This window comes from Hylobates moloch, unplaced genomic scaffold (assembly GCF_009828535.3).
Source record: "Hylobates moloch isolate HMO894 unplaced genomic scaffold, HMol_V3 SCAFFOLD_3, whole genome shotgun sequence".
Lineage (NCBI taxonomy): Eukaryota > Metazoa > Chordata > Mammalia > Primates > Hylobatidae > Hylobates > Hylobates moloch.
Window position 1 is genome coordinate 104,968,518 of NW_026652278.1, and position 19,479 is coordinate 104,987,996.

At 40.0% G+C, this 19,479-nt stretch overlaps 1 protein-coding gene across 5 annotated transcripts in view; it reads left to right on the plus strand.

Annotated features, from left to right (window-relative positions):
* ALPK1 (alpha kinase 1) overlaps positions 1–16,892 on the plus strand; it is a 157,791-nt gene extending 140,899 nt beyond the window's left edge. For 4 of the 5 annotated variants that reach the window (XM_032145551.2, XM_058436642.1, XM_032145537.2 and 1 more), the window contains 9 exons: positions 822–908; positions 1,618–1,694; positions 2,656–2,751; positions 4,229–4,351; positions 5,536–7,669; positions 10,224–10,377; positions 13,581–13,743; positions 14,804–14,990; positions 16,172–16,892. In XM_032145551.2, coding sequence (XP_032001442.1) covers positions 822–908; positions 1,618–1,694; positions 2,656–2,751; positions 4,229–4,351; positions 5,536–7,669; positions 10,224–10,377; positions 13,581–13,743; positions 14,804–14,990; positions 16,172–16,371 — 3,221 coding nt within the window. In that variant the 3' untranslated portion in view covers positions 16,372–16,892. The remainder of the gene's footprint in view (positions 1–821; positions 909–1,617; positions 1,695–2,655; positions 2,752–4,228; positions 4,352–5,535; positions 7,670–10,223; positions 10,378–13,580; positions 13,744–14,803; positions 14,991–16,171) is intronic. The other variant, XM_032145552.2, reaches the window with a different exon arrangement.
* Positions 16,893–19,479: the final 2,587 nt, after the last annotated feature.

Sequence of the window (19,479 nt, forward strand, 5' to 3'; positions counted from 1 at the left end):
GAGAATAGTAAGGGGGTAGTAAAGAGTCTGCCTCTATTTTTGATGTTTGACCACTGACAGTTTTCAGGCCACAGCCTTTTTTACTTTTGCCTCACACTGGACAGGCCAATTAAAACAAACAAACAAACAACAAAAAGCCCTTTCATCCACACACCCAAACCCAGCTTACAGGAACCTTTTCCCAGCCCCACACCCCAATCACAGTGAAAAGCAAAGCCACTCACCACTCCCTGCCTGAGTCAAAGGAGCAGCTTGGGTGCCAGCCTGACTTACCCTAGAAGGTCTCATTATGTGAGGAATAAATCTTCTCATACCTCTTGGTACATGTGTGGAGTCATCAGTTTTGACATCCAAACAAATTTTTCTCAGATGGGATCCACCCCACCCTCTGCAAAGCAACCATAAGACAGTGGGGGTAACAGTGTAGAAATATTAATCTGTGGAGGCCTTTGAGGAAAAGCATTGAGGCTGAGACCTGAAGGAGAAGGATCTGGCCTCTTAAGAAGCCAGAGGAAAGAGAATCCCAAGCAGGGCTAGTGGTAAGTGCAGCTGCCATGAAGCAAGAGGCCAGCCCTATAACAAGGAGGCAAAATAAAGTAGAGTGGACAGAGAGTAAGTGGGGGAACTGGAGACCAGACAGGAGTCAGTTCCTGCAGAGCCTTAGGCTACAGCAAGAAGTTTGGAACTGATTCTAAATGTAGAGACGAGATTGTCTCTCAAAATGATGTCACATGTGCTCATGAAGACTTCTGTGAAAACAGTTTTAATTTGCAAGGCTATATCTCTGATAATTCAAGGGAATTTTTCCTCTTTTCTTTTAGGTACCTGGCTGTACAGAAATGAAAGTGACAAGGTCCTGGTGCAGTCAGTCTGTATACAGATCAGAGGGCAGATTCTGCAAAAGCTGGGTACCATCACCTAAAACTTGCATTTCTCAAGGCTCATTTACAAAGCCTGGCTGCATGGTTTCGCTGTGGAATTTTCCTCTTCTATCTGGCTAAAATTGTTAATTTCCACTTGCCTTAGTTTCCTCATCGAAAGGAGAATGGCATTTAAGATCCTAGGAGTGTCACAAATATTAATAAAATGTTTTTTTTCTAGTGAGTTAGATAGGTTCATGGTTGTATATTGTAATGTTAACTGTAGGGTTCCCAGTGTTATTTCTAGCACCCGACTCAGTTCAGCAGGACTCCATGTGATATGGTGACACCTTATACTATACCCAATGTGACACTGTTTTTGCTCATTCCTTAAGGTATCCATGAATTTTTCAAGTTTATAGAATGCTAATATACTTTAGAATGCAAAATAAGGGTTTGAGAAATTTTAACAGGAGGTGGCAATTATTATTTTTGTAAAAAACTAAGATAACTACATATATTACACATGTTATAAATACGAATATATAATAATTCTGTTTCCCACTGAAATGGAAAAATTGTCTATATTACAACTGGAAAAACATTGCTGTGTCAGTCTAATCTAAGCCTGGGTTTTCCTAACAGAATCTAATGAGCCTTGTTTCTGTATTCATTTTCAAAGGTTTTCTCTCATACAAGGGCACAGATACTAGCTGTTCCTCCCCTGTCCCTCTTCCTGCCCCTCTTTTTTTTTCAGGGATGTGGTACGAAGCAGCAGAGTTAATATGGGCCTCCATTGTAGGATATTTGGCACTTCCTCAGCCGGATAAAAAGGTGGTTTGTCTAGTGCTTCTTTTTCTCCTTTCCTGTATTTGTCTTTGGATGATTATCTCTTTATGACACAATTCCATTTCTCATATATCGATTTCATCTGTCCTATTTTTATTTATTTTTCACAAGCGTAGGGCCAGGTACAGTTAGTACTTCTGTGTCTTGCTTCATCCTCACTCACAGCTAGACTCTTGGCACATAGATGGTGTTTTTATAATCATTTGTAACTGTCCATTTATATATTTATCTCTACTGGTCCATTCATTTATCTGTTTTGTTATATATTTCGTCTTTACTTGATTGCATAGCAAAGTTGAGATGACCAAGTTGCTTATATGTAAAATCAGTTTTCTTGAGTTGAGTGGGTGAAGACTTCCATTGTTTCTATAGCACCTTTATTCAAGAAATTGAGAAAGGTCATCTGCCTTCCTACTTGACATTTTCATTTTCTGGAATTCTGTGGGAATAGTCTCATTATCTGAAACATCTGGTTATTACATTTCCCTGAGCTGTGTAAGCAATTGCTGTCTATGATTCTTTTACAATACAGACTGTGATATGAACTCTTCCTTGGGCCAGTTATTCAGGCCTAGCAGTAGGGACAAGTTAGTATTGGTCATCCAGTGAAACCCAACTGAGAAGTAGCTACGTTTACATTAGGCCCATGTGCCCTAGGATGTGTTGATCTTTCAAGCTCTGTGGCAGCCAATTTAAAAGTATCTCCAAGTCAGGGTATTAATTATTACACAATGTATATATATGTCAAAATGTCACATTGTATCCCATAAACATGTATAATTATTATATGTTGATTTTTAAAAATAGTATCTCCAATGTCATAGTAATAAAATATTAATAGGCAAACAGTTCATATGGAGGGATAATCATAGCCTTTAGGCCATGGATGAGAGCAGTAATCCACTGTGAATTCCCAATCTGTGACTTGTCTGTGTTTTTCTTACAGGGCCTCTCCACATCGCTAGGTATACTGGCAGACATCTTTGTTTCCATGAGCAAGAACGATTATGAAAAGTTTAAAAACAATCCACAAATTAATTTGGTAATTATCATAACACTGAGTGGCATCACCTGTAAAACTGTCAATGGTGTCCTTGGTGGTTGGTTAGTGGGTGTCTTTCTCGGGAGATTGGGAGGCAGGGAGCTCAGTGCTGCCCCTCCTAGACAAATGGGGGGAATCCTGGGGAGGAGTCTTGTGGGGTCCTATTTGGCTTTATTATCCCAGCGCCTAGCACTGGGAGAGCGCCTAGACACTCAGAGAGTGCTCAGAAAGTTACTGGTGAATGAATGAATGAATGAATACCAACAAAATGATTTTGAGCCTCACTTCTTTCCTTTCAAAGTATCACAAAATTCAGTTTCCAAACTTGGGCCATCTTGATGATAAAGGGGTAATAATTTTAAAACTTTGTAATCATCATCTGTTCAAATCAGAGCATCAGTCCCTTGTTCCAGGCTCTCGTCCTTGATAATAATGACTGCTAATTTTTATATATCACTTTACGACTCAAGAAAGTATATGTATATCCACATAAAGCCCTATGAGGAGGGTAGAGCAAAGTGTATCATTCCATTTTAGAGAAAAATAAAATGCAGTGCAGAGAAACTAACTAACCTCTGCAGTTTACACAACCAGTAAGAGAGAGAACTGGGAGCTGAGCCCAAATCTCTGACCAGCCCAGAGAAGTGACAAGGATGTTCTGCTGTTCTTCACACTGTGCTTAAATGGAGTTTTTATTATTGTCTATATTGCCATTTTTATTCAAGACCCATTATTAAAGATACCATTAAATCGCAATGGTAACCATGCTCAATACTAATTAGTGTAGCAAAAGAACACATACAGCTTGCTGATGGTAATCTGAATCTAAGATGTTGCTTTTTCTGTTTGACCAAAACAGGAGGATCATGTTCCTTGTTCACTGAAGTTATCCCTGATGACCATTTAAAATTGCAAACTTCCTTCCCATCCTGGACCTCCCTAACCCCTTCTCCATTTATTTTCTCTCCAGAACACTTATCATAATCTCAAATACTGTGCACTTTACTTGTTTTGTATATTGACTGATCCCACCCCCACAACAGAAAGTAAGCTCCATGAGGGCTCACTGTCTGCTATCTCCCCTGTGTCTAGAACAGGCCCTGGAATGTGGAGGTACTCCTTACATATTTATAGAATTAATAAATGAATTCTAATTTCTGTGAAATCATCAATTAAAGGGCTCTTTGCCAAGAGCAGTACAGAAATCAATTAATCTGGCTGCAAAATGTTCAGTTCCTTTGAACGAAGAACTGCCACCATCCTCCAAAGAAGCTCACCCAAATTATTTTGTGCAGGTGTGTGTCTGCTGGGAAAAAGGAAAGTCAACAACTTTTGGTCTTTAGACCCGCTTACTCTTTCTTGACGCTGTTCTGAACGGGTTGCAGTGAGGAGTCCCTTGAAATCATGAAAGAAAAGCAAAACCATTTCATAGCCTGTTTTTTGCTCATCGATAATTAATTATCTCCATTCCACTTAGCCTCCTGTTTTCTCACAGAGCCTGCTGAAGGAGTTTGACCACCATTTGCTGTCCGCTGCAGAAGCCTGCAAGCTGGCAGCTGCCTTCAGTGCCTACACACCGCTCTTCGTGCTCACAGCTGTGGTAAACAGAATGCAGCCACTCCTCAAACCCCCACAGGACCTCTCCCAGGGTGCTTTCTGATGTAACCAGTGAGAAGGGAAAGGTTTAACCTTCAAATAGGCTTTGTGTCTCATCAGTGGCAATTGTGATAAGACTCTACACCACATATGGAAAAATTTTATTGGTCAGAGTTTTGACAGCCTACTAGGAGCTAAATTAATTCAGCCCAAGGATAGAATGTTGTCTGTTGTGAAGCAATGGTTCCCAAGCCTGAGTGCACATCAAAATCACCCAAGGAACCTTCTCAAAATACATATTCCTGCCAGGCATGGTGGCTTACGCCTGTAATCCCAACACTTTGGGAGGCCAAGGTAGGAGGATGGCTTGAGCCCAACATTTCAAGACTAGCCTGAGCAACATGGTGAGACTTTGTCTCTACAAAAAATTAAAAAATAAAAATTGGCCAGGTGTGGTGGTTTGCGCCTATAGTCCCAGGTACTGGGGAGGCTGAGATGGGAGGATCACCTGAGCCTGGAAGGTTGAGTTTGCAGTGAGCTGAGATTGCACCACTGCACTCCACCCTGGGTAACAGAACAAGACCCTATCTCAAAAAAGAAAAAAGAAAAAGAAAAGAAAAAAAAAAGAAAAAAGAAAAAAATACTACACATTTTTGAGCTCCACCCTAGATCCACTAAATGCAAATCTCTGGGGTTGGTATCCAAAAATCTTTAATTTTGGAATATTGTCCAGGTGATTCAAATGAACAGATACATTTGGAAACCAATGCCCTGTTGTTTCAACTATTAAATGAAAGATATATTCATATATAGCATCCTTATTTGCATAGAGAAACTTATATCCATTTCCATGGATAGACTCTGTTAAAACTAACAACAGCAACAAACACAAGCCTATCATCTTTAATCAAAATGTATCAAAGATACAATAGGATGGTAATTGAAGCTAATTTCTTACCCCTTCATGCCAGCCAGTCGCTTATATCCCCATCCCTGCTTCTGATTCACCAAAAAGGCCTCGGGTCCTTAACTCAATGTTTGCCTGTACGTTTTCCTTAGAATGTATGTGGCATATGTTCATTTTTCTATAATATTTCAAATGACTATCCTCCAGAAATGAAAAGTTTGTCCTGATTCACTTCCAGTTTTCAATTCAATATCTAATTTGGTATTTGGTATTTTTCCCAGAATATCCGTGGCACGTGTTTATTGTCTTATATTAGTTCAAATGACTGTCCTCCAGAAATGAAAAACTTTTATCTGTGTGAAGCCAAAGAGGCCTTTGAGATTGGCCTCCTCACCAAGAGAGATGATGAGCCTGTTACTGGAAAACAGGAGCTTCACAGCTTTGTCAAAGCTGCTTTCGGTCTCACCACAGTGCACAGAAGGCTCCATGGGGAGACAGGGATGGTCCATGCAGCGAGTCAGCTCTGTAAGGAAGCAATGGGGAAGCTGTACAATTTCAGCACTTCCTCCAGAAGTCAGGACAGAGAAGCTCTGTCTGAAGAAATTGTGTCTGTGATTGCCCAGGTGAAGGAACATTTACAAGTTCAAAGCTTCTCAAATGTAGATGACAGATCTTATGTTCCAGAGAGTTTCAAGTGCAGGTTAGATAAACTTATCTTACATGGGCAAGGGGATTTCCAAAAAATCCTTGACATCTATTCACAGCACCATACTTCGGTGTGTGAAGTATTTGAAAGTGATTGTGGAAACAACAAAAATGAACAGAAAGATGCAAAAACAGGAGTCTGTATCACGGCTCTAAAAACAGAAACAAAAAACATAGATACTGTGAGTACTACTCAAGAAAAGCCACATTGTCAAAGAGCCACAGGAATATCTTCCTCCCTAATGGGTAAGAATGTTCAGAGGGAACTCAGAAGGGGAGGAAGGAGAAACTGGACCCATTCTGATGCATTTCAAGTCTCCCTGGATCAATATGTGGAGACTGAGACTGAGCCATCGGACTACAGCAATGGTGAGGGAGCTGTTTTCAATAAGTCTCTGAGTGGCAGCCAGAGTTGCAGTGCTTGGAGCAACTTATCAGGGTTTAGTTCCTCTGCAAGCTGGGAGGAAGTGAATTATCACATTGATGACAGGTCAGCCAGAAAAGAGCCTGGCAAAGAACATCTGGTGGACACTCAGTGTTCCACTGCCTTGTCTGAGGAGCCAGAGAATGACAGGGAAGGCAGAGCTGTGCATTCGTTGTGTTCACAGCTTCATGATCTCTCTCTTCAGGAACCCAACAATGACAATTTGGAGCCTTCTCAAAATCAGCTGCACAAACAGATGCCCTTGACACCCTTCTCGCCTCATAATACCCCAGGCACTTTCTTGGCCTCTGGTGCAGGGCTTCTAGAAGGAGCTCCAGAAGGTATCCAGGAAGTCAGAAATATGGGACCCAGAAATACTTCTGCTCACTCCAGACCCTCATATGGTTCTGCTTCTTGGTCTTCTGATTCTGGTAGCCCCAAGAATATGGACACACATCCTTCAGTCCAAAAAGAAGAAGCCTTTGAAATAATTGGTGAGTTTCCAGAAACCAACTGTGATGCCAAAGACAGGCAGGGGGAAGAGCAGGGAGAAGAAATTAGTGAAAGAGGTGCAGACCCTACATTTAAAGCTAGTCCCTCTTGGGTTGACCCAGAAGGAGAAACAGCAGAAAGCACCAAAGATGCACCCTTAGATTTTCACAGGGTCCTGCACAATTCTCTGGGAAACATTTCCATGCTGCCATATAGCTCCTTCACCCCTAATTGGCCTGTTCAAAATCCTGGCTCCAGAACAAGTGGTGGTCCAGTCGCAGAGCAGGGCATCGACCCTGATGCCTCCACAGTGGATGAGGAGGGGCAACTGCTCAACAGCACGGATGTTCCCTGTACAAATGGTCACGGCTCTCATAGACTGTGCACTCTGAGACAGCCGCCTGGTCAGAGGGCGGAGATCCCCAATTCCTCTGTAAGCGGTAACATCCTCTTCCCTGTCCTCAGCGAGGACTGCACTACCACAGAGGAAGGAAATCAGCCTGGAAACGTACTAAACTGCAGTCAGAACTCCAGCGCATCCTCAGCGTGGTGGCTGAAATCACCTGCATTTTCCAGCAGTTCTTCTGAGGGGGACAGCCCTTGGTCCTATCTGAATTCCAGTGGGAGTTCTTGGGCTTCATTGCCGGGAAAGACGAGGCAAGAGATCCTTGAGGCTCGCACCTTGCAACCTGATGACTTTGAAAAGCTCTTGGCAGGAGTGAGGCATGATTGGCTGTTTCAGAGACTAAAGAATACGGGGGTTTTTAAGCCCAGTCAACTCCACCGAGCACATAGTAAGTAAAACCTTTTCAGTAGTTCCCCCCTCAGGAAGCAGCTATGTTGGGGCACTCTGAAGAGCTTGGTATGTAGATCACTTAAAGCTCATGAAAGGTATAGACTCCTGGTATGCTTTGTGAGTTCACAGAGAAATGTATACTTCAGGGGTCTCCCTCACTCCGTGTGATGGACCTTAATGGTTGTAAAGAGGCTTGCTCAGGCTACCTTGCATGCTTGAGGTTTGCTCTAAGGACACACGAGGTAGTGAGGGAGACAGGAAACTTAGAGGACTCTGGCACAGCCATCATTAAGGGTTGAAAACAGCTCTGGAGGCTGTCTCATCCACTCAGCATCTATCTTCTTCATTGATTCTCATTACCAATCCGGTGGTTTTAACAGGCTGGATACCATATTATCTGCTCAGCATCTATCTTCTCCTTCGAGTCTTTTTACCAACCAACTGATTTTTCTCTATCTTTCCCCATTAGAATTCTATGGGGACACGGTTTGACCTAGTTAAATATCATCTTTCTATTGGGCAGAGACTTTTTACACCTGTCTACCTAAGTGGTTTCTTGCCAGCCAATTGGTTGGTCAAGTGCGTCCTCATCTTGCATTCATGATGCTATAACAAGATGCCATCAACTGGGTAGCATATGAACAACAGAAATTTATTCCTCATAATTCTGGAGCCTGGAAGTCCAGGATGAAGGTACTGCTTTCTGGTTCATTGACAGCGCCTTTTCTCTGTGTCCTCACATAGTGGAAGGGGGAAGGGTTTCTCTGGGGTCTCTTTTATCAGGGCACTCATCCCATCTATGAGGAATCTACCCCTCAGGACCTAATCGCCTCCCAAAGTCTCCAGCTCCCAACACCATCACCTTGTGGGTTAGAACTTCGAGATGTGAATTTAGGGGGGATAAAAACTTCCAGACTACAGTACCCCTACTGTTGCAATCAGCAGCTACTTCTTGCTTAAGGAACAGCCCAATGTCACTGCCCAAAGCAGGAAGCCTGGGCTGGAGCCACCTAGTAGTCAATGTCTAACACAGCTTAAAAGTGGTAGAGAAGCTGAGAGGAAGACAGAAGGAGATTCTTCTCTTAGCCCAGGAATCACCTCAAAATGCCCTCCTACTATACAGAAAAATGATTTGAATGATTAAAAAAAAAAAAGATTGTGAAGCACATCCCAGAAGAAACAAACTACATGGATTGCTAAGCACTGGCTACTAAATAGCAGTTCTCAACCCTGGTGCCACATGAGAACCTTCTGGGGAGCTTTTAAAAACTTCCAATGCCTCACCCCAGAGATTTCCATCTAATGGGTCTGGAGTGCGGACCCAGGGATCATTATTTCTTATGAGCTCTCTGGTGATTCTGCTTAAAGCCACTGTTGAGAACTTCTGCTTCAGAGTATTCCAATGTTTTGCCCGCCACCTTGAAGTCGGACTAAAATACAAATCACATTGTCACCAAAAAAAAGCAAAAATTTCCAGCAATAGGGTTTTCTTACTAACTGTGAGATTCTGCAATTTTGGAATCACATTTATTACAATGAGGTAACTGCTTTCTTGTTATTTGTTATTGTTTGCTAATTTATGGATGAAATACATTAGAGGAAGCAAGGCCCAAAATGGCAGAAACAAAACAATGATTCCCTTCCTCTTTTCTTCTGTCAATTTATCACCCGTCCTGCGTGTGGACAGACAACGCACCTTCCATTTCCATCTGGCTTCTCTGAGTCACCCAACCCTGGTCACCATCTCGCCCAGCCCGTAGGCATCCCCTTCCCAGAACTGTCAGTTTATCTTGCTTTAAGTATTTTCTCTCCCATATGTCACATTCATTTATCTATTTTCACAACCTAGACAAAAGTCTTTGTTCACTTCATTTTAATTTCAACCAAAGTGTTGCACTCCTTCCTTAGGATTCATGTAGGTCTTTCTCCTCAAAGAAATGTTTTCTTCCTTAGCACTGTTCTTCCTTTCTATAAGGTGGAGACTGCCCCTACATTTTCGTCTTATCTTTTCCTTTTTTCAGTTGAGTTCGCATGTTTTTACAGTAGCTACATTTTCTCAAGTGATTTCCAAACTTTCTCAACTTAAAGAAGAGAAAATTAGGGTGCACTTGAATATATAATGCTAGGATTCCCAGAGCTGCCATCAGTAGTAGCTTCTATTATTTGGGATCCCCAGGTAATGATAGTAAGTTGCAAGCATGTGTCACTTGTCCCAAAATGGTCTCTGGGGTTTTCTGATTTTAAAATTCCTTTATTTTCCACTACTTTCATATAGAATCTTCATGCTTATCTTAATCCTTTTTCATCACAAATAAGGGATTTTGTGACCCAAAGGCTATTCCTCATTGTAATTTATAAAGTGTTACCTTTTTATTATTTCTCACTAACTTTTTAATACTGTAGTTGTCATAGAAGAGAAGAAAATTAGAGAAAAATGTATAAAAAAGTGAAGATTTCAGGTGAGCTGGTGTAGGACCTGTGTCACATCAGCTTTATTCATGAATTGTAATGTCCTTTTGAAAATAAGATTCATTTTCACCTTTTTTTTCCAGCTGCTCTTTTGTTAAAATATTCAAAGAAATCTGAACTGTGGACAGCCCAGGAAACTGCTGTCTATTTGGGGGACTACTTGACTGTGAAGAAAAAAGGCAGACAAAGAAATGCTTTTTGGGTTCATCATCTTCATCAAGAAGAAATTCTGGGGAGGTATTACTTAAAAACATTTGTATAACTAATGTAAGATGAGCTAACCTTGCCCTTCTGTTAAGTAATCATTCATGAGACTTTGTAGGGGCTGAAAAACTTGGCCAAAATATATTTCCAGATTTCTACTTCTCTTTCTTTTCATTATTAATTAATTAACAACAGTTACTATATACTGAGGACCCACGTTATATCAGCTGTTTTGCTGGATGTTTTATCTACAGGACCTCAAAACCATCAGGTAAACATTATTGGCCATACTGTACTGATAAGAAAAATAAAGTTCCTGGCCACATGACAGGCCAGAGAGCCTTCAATATTCACTAAAAATGCTGGCAAAAAAGGTAAATTATGAAAAGCACACTTTTAAGTAAATAGGTGAGCCTGAAAAAAGGCAGGAAAATCCTGAGTCCAGGGATGAAGCCTGTTCAGGGATATAAGTGGTTGCTGAACCCTTTAGGGATCCCGCATAGGAGTTTGAGGCAGGGGTGGAGTGAGGGTGCAGCCAGCGACAAAAGCTACACCCAGAAGGGAATGAGTTCAGATACCACTCATACAAGCAGGGACTCAGGAATGGCTACATCCCCAGGATAAAGAGTATCTTTAAAAACCACACCCCAGTGAAGTAAATGCCTGGAAACTTTTTGATTTGGCCTTAGTTCTTAATAAAAATTTTAAACAAAATCTCACCTGAAAAATTAGTAACCACAGATGGTCTTCATTGGATTTAAGACATAATTTTATATCATTTGTATATTTTAAAAGACCTATAAGCCATAACTCTTCATTTAAAGTTGGCCTTGTTATTTGCTCAAATCCAAATAGTGTAAGAAATAAATAGAAATAGAGAAATCAAGTGACTCTGTAAGCAGTGGAAATACATTTCTTGAAAAGATTATTGATTATTATTATTATTATTATGGTAAACATATGCGAGGCAGGCCCTGTTTTAAGTGATTTATATGCTAATTCAATTAATCTTCACAAAACCCTCTGAGGTTAGATGCTATTATTATTCTCACTTTACAGATGAGGGAACTGAGTCACAGAGATGTTAAGGAATTGCCCAGAATCACATGTCTAAGCAGTAGGGGCATGTGCTGATGCTTAAATTGTATCTCCCAAAACTCATATATTGAAGTTCTCAGTACTTCAGACTATGATCTTATTTGGAAATAGAGGGATTGCAGATGTAATTGGTGAAGTTAAGATGAAGTCATACTGAGTAGGGTGGGCCTCTGATCCAATATGACTGATATCCTTATAAAAAGAGGAAATTTGGAGATAGACACAGACACAAAGAGAATGCCATGTGAAGATTGTAGTTATGTTGCCTCATAGCAAAGAACTGCCAGAAGCTGGGAGAGAGCCTGAAACAGATTCTTCCTTAGAGCCTTCAGCAGGATGATGGCCCCACTGGAACTTTGATCTTAGACTACTGTAGGCTTCAGAACTGTGAGAAAATCAATTTCTGTTATTTACACCACCCAGTTTGTGGCACATTGTGACAGCAGCCCTGATACACCAGAGTACACCGTAGGAGGACCTGAGATGAGAATAAATTGAGAATAAGAGACGTAGAGAATGGAGTGACAGAGTTCAATATATTTCTGATCAGAAGAAAATAACAGCAAGAGAGCAAAAGCAATATTTGAATAGATATTTTCTGGTAATTTTTCAGAATTGCCAAAATACACTAACCTTCAAATACAGAAATCACAATGAATCCTAAGGACAGAAGGGAAAGTAGAAAAGAAGCTGGAAGGAAGCAGGAAGGGAAGAAGGTGGGCAGTCAGACATCCTGTGTACCTAGTTTGACTAGGTACACAGTAGTCAAACTCCAAACACTAAGGACAAAGAAACCATTTTAAAAGCAGTCAAAGAAAAAAGACAGATTACCTACACAGAAAAGTCAATTTGACCTACAGCTGGTTTCTTCGTAGCAACAATGGAAGTCAGAGGCAATGGAAGTCATATACTTAGTGCAACTCTCTTTTATGGAGGAAGGCGAAATAAAGACATTTGCAGCTTAAAAGGAAAAATGACCATGGCAGTTTACCATGAACAAATCCTTACTAAAGAAAAATGATCCCAGAAAAAAAATGGTACAAGATGAGAGAAGATATGGGCCTCTGTTCTCAGATTGATGATCCCCTGCCTAGGACTGGAGGTCTTCTGGCAGAATGTTCAGGAAATGCTCCAGTAGCCAGTACTCACAGGGTTCACTCTGTTGTGCACACCTCTGGCATCAGTCAACAAAATTCTGAATTAGTTCAAACCCTCTGTAGGTCTTGGGGTCTCTCCATAGAAGGACTGCCTAAAGCACTGGTATAGCATCCCTATTACAACTGCTCCTCTGCAGGCTGCCTTCTGAGGCCATACTGCAGCCTCCACTATCAGATTTCCTTTCTGGTCCTCAGGAGTCTGAATGGCCAAAACCACAGCCTCCTTAAGTTCCATTATTATGTGGGATTCAGAAATTCCTGGAGAGAGTTTACTCTGGTTGAAGTCTATGACTCAAACAATTCCCCTTGATTTTTGGTGGTCACTCTAGGCACATGTGAAATTACTCACAAATTCACACCAGTTTACAGCAAGTATAAACTACAGTAAAGTGCAGCACTGTTTTGCTTCTTTCCGCATGTAATCATTTACTGCCTTGTGTCTTCCCACACCAACTGTGCTATTAGCTCTTGAAATATACAAATCATGTCTCACACTTTGTTTGAGTCACTCAAGACTAGCACAGTGTTATACACATAATAGGTGTTGATGGATAATAAGTATTTATAAGAATGAAGTAATCATAAAAGGAAGGGATAGAGGAAGGCTTCAGATTGATGAACTGACTATATATGGCCACACTGCAGGGAGTGGAAGATATTGACTCCAGAATCCATGCACATTCCAGTATACTTTGCTGACCCCCTTGTCTTACCAGAGGTCTGGAGAATTTCTACATTAAGCAACACTTTCCCTTCATAATCAGTATCATTCTAGGTCAGCTAGAATGAGTGTGTTCCATTGTTCAAGTAGCTCTTACAAAATTATTTGAATCTTGAGATAAGTCAGAATAACTAATATTCACTGTCTAAGGCAGAGAAAGATCTTTCAAGCATTTCTGCATATGTCTTTTGATCTCCTCTCTCTTACTCCATAGTAAGACCACTTTCGCATTTTGTTGTGTGGATTTTCTTTGTTCATAGGTATGTTGGGAAAGACTATAAGGAGCAGAAGGGGCTCTGGCACCACTTCACTGATGTGGAGCGGCAGATGACCGCACAGCACTATGTGACAGAATTTAACAAGAGACTCTATGAACAAAACATTCCCACCCAGATATTCTACATCCCATCCACAATATTACTGGTAAGATTATCCTGAACACATCATTTGGATCTTCCAAATCACACTTGAATATCAATTAATCTGAGTATCTGGTTCCACATATTCAGGCTAGCATGTTTAGCAAACTATCCTTGTGCATTGTCCCTGTACTTTCGAAGAGAGAAAGAACCCTAAAGATTGTATCTGGTACAAACTATCCCCTCAACATGATGCATAAATCCTGTTTTACATCTGTTGGCCTCACCCCTTGCAACCAAGTGATTACTAAGTCAAAGCTTACACACCTTCAGCAAGAAAAAATAATTGTTCTCCTTTCACCTTCAAGTAATCCTAATTGTTAGAAAGTTCTTAGACTTAGCCCAAATCTACCTTTCTCTAACTTCTATCCATGGATTACAGCTCTCCCTCCTGGGACCATGAAGACCAGTCTCTCTTCACTAACATACCCATTTCAATAGATAAAGGCAAATATTCCCATTGAGTTTTCTCTTCTTTGAATCAAGCATGCCTTGCTACCCTGAATATATTAGATCCTTAGTGCATTCATACTTGCAGTAATTTTTTCATTGGCTGGAGACATTTTTAGACCCATCTTTTCCTAATCGTAATAATAATTATCATCCATTTCATACCTTCTTTATGTCACTCACTGTGCCAGGCAGTTTGCAAACCTTAACTCTAACCTTTGAAACAACTCCACAAAGTAGCATAGAAACACTTAAGCTGATATTTCAACCTAGAGTCCCAGAGCATGATCTAACTTCATGTCCTGGTAACCTAGCCTCCAGGACAGGTCACGTCATGGCCTAAATCTTAAGTGAGCAGTTTAATATGTGAATAATAATAAACTTAAATTCTATGGCATGCCACATGCCGTGTTAAGCATTTTACATGCATTTCCTTGCATAATCCCTTTAAACAAGCCTAAAAGGTAGTTATAATTATACCCACTTTACCCATGATGAAATTGAAGCTCAGAGAAGCAAAGTGGCAGAGCCTAGGTTCAAACCAAAATTTACCCAAGTCCAAAGACAGTGGCCTTTACCATTATGCTGTAATGTTTCTCATTGGTATTTTTCAGATTTTAGAGGACAAGACAATAAAGGGATGTATCAGTGTGGAGCCTTACATACTGGGAGAATTTGTAAAATTGTCAAATAACACGAAAGTGGTGAAAACAGAATACAAAGCCACAGAATATGGCTTGGCCTATGGCCATTTTTCTTATGAGTTTTCTAATCATAGAGATGTTGTGGTCGATTTACAAGGTATGTGAAACTGGGAATTATTTTTATTTTTAATATTATATGTAAATGTGAAGTTTTGTAACTAGCTTCCCTAATCTTTATTTAATAGATTGTTCCATGTATAGGCTACTATTTGGAGTTAACTTAATTGATCTTACTATATATAGCAAATAATTCCTGAAAGAAAAATATGCCCAAAACTTCCACAAATGTCTACAGTATCACATAATCAGTGAGAGGGTCTGGCTTATGTTCTGTTGGGATTTGTTCCAGAGCATATCTGTAACAGCTTTTTTTATTTCACTCAAGTAGATTTGAGTGATGTATATTTCATTGCATTTTTTTCACATGTCAAAATCTTCTTTCCACTTTTCCTTTTCTCCAGCCCCTTACCCTTATTAAAAGTGTGATGTTAGGTTTCATAATGGGGGTCATTATAGAACAGAAATCTGTATCCTTAAGCTATGTACTTAAATACGACTACTTTTCAATTCTACCTTAGTATTTTAATTTTGTTTTAGTTTGTCTGGTATTTTATTCATCAGAATTTTTGTTAGAAAATACCCTATACTTCATGTAAATTGTAAGTAAGATTTATTATAATTATTTATAGTAATGGTTCCATGGCCATCCCAAGACCTTCCCTATTCCACTCTCAGAGCATTTATCACTCTGTTATATATTTTACTTTTGATCTGTTCCCCTTCACAAGAATGTTAGCTCAATGAGTACAAAGATTTTTGACTAGCTTGTTCAGTCGGTACCACCAGTGCCTAAAATAGTGTTTTGTAGAGTGTCTGCACTCAATAAGTATTTGTTGAATGAACAGATGAGTATATGAATTAATGAATAAGTCACTAAAGAAATCTCTGAATCATGAAAGAAATATTCCATATTATGATATTGATAATTATTCTAAGTGTATTTTATTGCTTTCTAATATCTTGAAAATTGGTGATCTGGGGATGTCATATTTGACAAATATAATTGCCCGATATTTAATTATTCTTAAGCTAATAACTGGAATATGCAATCCAAATTCCTTACCAGGAATTTACTAACTGTAAACCACAGGATGGCCAAGTTTTTGAAGTATCTCTTTAAGTGTGTGTGTGTTTGTGTGTGTGTGTGTGTATTTTTGTAAACACTTGATGGACATTTACAGGGGATTTAATACTCAGGTGTGTTCATTTCTCTTTTAGGTTGGGTAACCGGTAATGGAAAAGGACTCATCTACCTCACAGATCCCCAGATTCACTCTGTTGATCAGAAAGATGTCACTACCAATTTTGGAAAGAGAGGAATTTTTTACTTCTTTAATAACCAGCATGTGGAATGTAATGAAATCTGCCATCGTCTTTCTTTGACTAGACCTTCAATGGAGAAACCATATAAGTCATAGGCTGTATGGATTGGTAATGTGACAGACCTTAGTGATGCTCTCAAACATCTGGTTCTCTCCTTCCAAGCACATAGAATGTGGCACAGTCTGGTCCTTTGGGGCTTGGGCAGGGCCGTGGCACAGGTTCTGGCCAATGGTTTGTGAGAGGAATTGATCAGCATCACTTTAAGTCCTGCATTTAATTGGCAGCACCAGATCCTGCAGAGCCTCTTTCCCTCTGCCACAGTTACCAAGAATGTGTCAGGAGACCACTGCTTCTGGGCATAAGTCGTGCAAGGAAAGCAACATGGAAAACAGCCCCAACTCACCCATGAGGGATGCAAAGCACTGCTGAGAAATGCGTGTGTTGTTTAAGCCATTGAGATTTTAGAGCTTTTTGTCACTATCTGTCAAGACTGATACTATTGGAGCTTTTCCTGTTGATTTGGGAGTTCTTTACATATTAAAAAAAGTGAGCCTTTGTGATACGAATTCAATTTGTTTTTCTGTCTTTTGACATTTGACTTTGCATAAAAGTTTATCTGTGCATAATTTTATATGTAGTTGAATTCATCAATCTTTTATTTTATATGGCTTTTTTGTTATGTATAATACTTAGATCTTCCTTATACTCTGAGTTCTTTTCTTTTTAATTCTCCCGTATTTCCTTCTAGTATAATGAAATCTGTAAAAAGTAAGATGGAAGAGTGGTACAATTTTCTTTGTCCAGTCTGTCCTTGATGGGCATTTAAGTAGACTAGACAAAGAAAATGTGGTACATATACACCATGGAACACTATGTGTATTAGTCCACTCTCACACTGCTATGAAAAAATACCTGAGACTGGGTAATTTAGAAAGAAAAGAGGTTTAATTAACTCACAGTTCCGTATGGCTGGGGAGACCTCAGGAAACTTACAATCATGGCAGAAGACACCTCTTCATAGGGTAACAGGAGAGAGAATGAGTGCCAGCAGGGGAAATGCCAGATGCTTATAAAACCATCAGATCTTGTGAGAATTCACTCACTATCACGAGAACAGCATGGGAAAAACTGCCTCAATTACCTCCCACCAGGTCCCTCCCATGACACATGGGAATTATGGGATTACAATTCAAGATGAGATTTGGGTGGGGACACAAAGCCAAACCGTATCACCATGTAACCATAAAAAAGAATGAGATCATGTCCTTTGCAGGGACATGGATAGAGCTGGAGCCATTATTTTTAGCAAACTAATGCAAGAACAGAAAACTAAAAAACTTGTTCTCACTTACAGGTGGGAGCTAAGTGATGAGAGCAGGTGGACACATAGAGTGAACAACACACACCAGGGCTTATCAGAGGGTGGAGGGTGGGAGGAGGGAGAGGATCAGGAAAAATAACTAATGGGTACTAGGCTGAATACCTGGGTGATGAAGTAATTCACACAACAAACCCCCATGACACAAACCTGCACATGTACCCCTGAACTTAAAAGTGAAAAAAAATCATTGAATATTATGAACTTTATAAATATACCAAAACCACTGGACTAGACACTCAAAGGGTGAATTTTATGGTAGGTAATTTATATCTCAATAAACCTTTTTTTTTAAAAAAAGAATGGTCTTGAGGAAAAAAAAAAAAGAACGATACATTTTCCTGGCTACTACAGTCCATCCCTTACCCTACACAGATCCACTTCTTCACACAGGTTTAGGAAACAGCTCCTCCATGATCTTACTGAAAGAAACAAAAGGGCGACTAGTGAGATAAACCAATTCTTTTCTGCAGTTACTCTTGGGGGCTGCAACTGGTGCTCACTCTCCCCATCCTCCACTGTTCATTCTAAGTTTCCCTCAGCCTTAACTATTAGCTCAGGAAGTCTGGGTGGCTTACCTGGTTGGTGAGACTCAAACTTACATACATGATCTTCATGTATCAAGTCTGAACACTCGATAGTTTATACTCTTCTCAATTTGAGGTTGCTGCACATGTCTCTTCACAGTTGCAATTGAGGCAAGGAAGACCCATTCCAATCTCCTGCTGTGGGGATCACAGTTGATTGATCCTCCCAGCTTCCACTCCCCTGAATCCATCACTGTGTTTATGCTGAAGCCATGTTGCCCTCAATGTGCTGTCAGCCAGTGACTAAGCATGACAAGGACACTAGTCTCGCAATATTTCTAACCGCTGACTGTGACTGTGGAACAAAGTCTTGCCACTGGCCTCACCAAAACTTTCTTAAGGCCGGGCGTGGTGGCTCAGGCCTGTAATCCCAGCACTTTGGGAGGCTGAGGCAGATGGATCACCTGAGGCCAAGAGTTCAAGACCAGCTTGGCCAACATGGTGAAACCCCATCTCTACTAAAAATACAAAAGAAAAAAAAAAAGCTGGTCATGGCTAATTTTCCAGGAGGCAGAGGTTGCAGTGAGCTGAGATGGCACCACTACACTCCAGCCTGGGTGACAGAGCAAGACTCCATCTGAAAAAACAAAAGCAAACAAAAATGTCTTTTCTTTGCTCTCTCCTTTTATAGGCATCAGGCCCGCAGCATGGTCCCCTGCCTACTCTTGTTCCCTCCCACTGATCCTTTACAATCATTTCTCCCAATAGAGGTCTTTCATGTCTAATCCTTTCCTGATATCTGCTTCTTGGAAAACCAAAGCTAACACACACTTATTAAGGAAATGAAAAAAAAATGTAATCTATCCTTTTAACAAAATAAAGGGAGAAAATCATGTAATTTCACAAGATGCAGAAAATTATTTCATAAAATTCAAAATCAACTCATAGTAAAAGAAAAAAACAAGCTCTCTGAAAACTAAAATAAAGAAAAGGTTTCTAAATCTGGCAAAGGTTTTTTCTTTTAAACTTAAAACAGCAATACCATAATTAATAGTGAAGCAATACCATAATTAATAGTGAAGCAAGTTGAGAAAAGGAACAGGACAAATTTGCCTACTATCCCAATTCTATTCAACATCATAGAAGAAGTCCAACTAATAAACATAGAAAGAATAAAACTAGAAAATCATGATTTTGCATCCATTAATAAAATAATGGATCTGGGCAGAAAGCATTGATGGCTGCTAAAACTATTAGGGGAAAATTAGATGGGAAACTTTATAATAGAAGAATCAGGC